Source organism: Lolium rigidum, chromosome 1 (genome assembly GCF_022539505.1).
Source record: "Lolium rigidum isolate FL_2022 chromosome 1, APGP_CSIRO_Lrig_0.1, whole genome shotgun sequence".
NCBI lineage: Eukaryota > Viridiplantae > Streptophyta > Magnoliopsida > Poales > Poaceae > Lolium > Lolium rigidum.
The window spans coordinates 15,928,731-15,930,786 of record NC_061508.1 but is presented as its reverse complement, the minus strand read 5'-3'; the positions used below and the strand labels follow the sequence as shown (position 1 = coordinate 15,930,786).

The window sequence follows — 2,056 nt, the reverse complement described above, 5'->3', positions numbered from 1 at the left end:
GCCCTAATCTTCTCTCTTTTTCCTCCCAATTTTAAGCCCGTGGACTTTGACGTATGATGGCACGTCAGTTCCTAGAGTTTTTCCCCTAGCTAGGTCATTACTGGAAAGCAGTAAGTGAAATATTATGCTCCGTATTTACGGTCGGGGTTGGTATCGATTTAGGCGAGAACGATCGTGCCGTCCCGACATTCCCCCTAAAAACCCTACTACCGACCGTCCCGTTTACCCTCGATCGAGATCCAACCCCTTCCCTTCCCCATCCGAAGAACACGCGCCGCCGCGAGTCTCCGACCATGTCAACCTCACTGTCGACCATGTCTTCCCCTGCGCCGGTTCCAGTTCCAGTCTCGCCGGGGCCCTCTCAGGTCCGCGCGCTTAACCTTCATTCCCATCCATGTTTGGTTGAATCCGTTGCTGTTTGTGGGCGTAGGTCTGGTTGCATCTGGCTGTCTGATCTGGTAGGGATGGGTGGGTTATGATCTTGATTTGCTTGGTAAAATTATCTACGTCCTGGATCCGCGAACATGAATGGTGGCTATTGAGAATTTTGGTGATTCCGTGCACATGTCTTGTAGGCGGGAAAGGATTCATGATAAACTTTGGCCCTTGAAAGCTGAATTGTGAAACAAGGCTCAGCCTGGTTGGCTTCCATGGGCTGATGCGTCTCAGCCCGTCCGGGTTTTAGTCTCCGCACTCGCAACTTGGTGCCGTGCACACCAAGCTTTAATTTGGAAAAAAAAATGAGGGGCTCTTCCCCCTCTAGCCTAGATTTTTTTTAATTCTATTAGGCTATATTTATGCGCAGTACCTAAATTATAGTTGTGTCGCTTTGGACTATTTTTGGCAGGCATCTAAGCAGGTCAGAACCAACTTAAAATAGCTTTATGGTGTTCAATAAAAAGACCGCAGTCAACCGCGCGCGGTCGATTTGGACACCTGTTGTCCTAGTCATTTGCCGTGAGGCAGTTTGTTTGCCGAGGGTTACTCCGCCTTTTTGCCGAGTGCCCACTTCCATTTTTGCTCAGTGCCTCCTTCATGCCAAGAGGTTTTCCAGGCACACAGGCTTATATATAGCAGATCTGCCCTGGTGAAAAAGCACTTGGCAAACGACTAGATTCTGGCAATGAGAGGATGGAGAATTGTGAAGTTTATTTCCAATCACCCCAAGGGCTTACATAGTCCCCATCTTTCGTCAAACATGCTTACACAGTGTCCGGCCCATGTCAAACGTGATAACTTATATAGATTACAAAGTGTGTAGGCTTTCTACTGATCCATATGTTCATGGAAATATCTACTGCAACAGTATTGGCCTATTTGCAGTTCATGGAAATATCTACTCGCAACTTGGTGCCGTGCACACCAAGGTTTTAATTAAAAAAGAACGAGGGGCTCTTCCCCCTCTAGCCTAGTTTTTTTTATTCTGTTAGGCTGTATTTATGTGCAGTGCCAAAATTATAGTCATGTCGCTTTGGACTATTTTTGGCATGCATCTGAGCAGGTCAAAACCAACATAAAATAGTTTTATGGTGTTCAATAAAAAGACCGCAGTCAACCACGCACCGTCAATTTGGACACCTGTCCCGGTCCTTTGCCGTGAGGCGGTTTGTTTGCCGATGGTTACACCGCCTTTTTGCCGAGTGCCCACTTCCATTTTTTGCTGAGTGCCTCCTTCATGCCAAGAGGTTTTCCAGGCACACAGGCTTATATATAGCAGATCTGCCCTGGTGAAAAAGCACTTGGCAAACGACCAGATTCTGGCAATGAGAGAATGAAGAATTGTGAAGTTTATTTCCAATCACCCAAGGGCTTACATAGTCCCCATCCTTTGTCAGTCATGCTTACACAGTGTCCGTCCCATGTCGGACGTGCTAACGTATATAGATTACTGACAAAGTGTACATGTAGGCTTTCTACTGATCCATATGTTCATGGAAACATCTATTGCAGCAGTGACCTATTTGCACTTCCTAAGATTGCATGACAACATATACATAACCTAGACCATTACGTAACTAACAATAGCGAGCAATCACGGGTGGAAAAAGGGGCTTTG

General features: G+C 46.4%; 1 protein-coding gene across 1 annotated transcript in view; it reads left to right on the top strand.

Annotated features, from left to right (window-relative positions):
• The first annotated feature begins 271 nt into the window (after positions 1-271).
• Positions 272-2,056, top strand: part of LOC124667995 (methyl-CpG-binding domain-containing protein 4-like) — an 85,749-nt gene continuing 83,964 nt past the window's right edge. Inside the window, exon 1 of the mRNA XM_047205209.1 lies at positions 272-365. Coding sequence (XP_047061165.1) covers positions 294-365 — 72 coding nt within the window. The 5' untranslated portion in view covers positions 272-293. The remainder of the gene's footprint in view (positions 366-2,056) is intronic.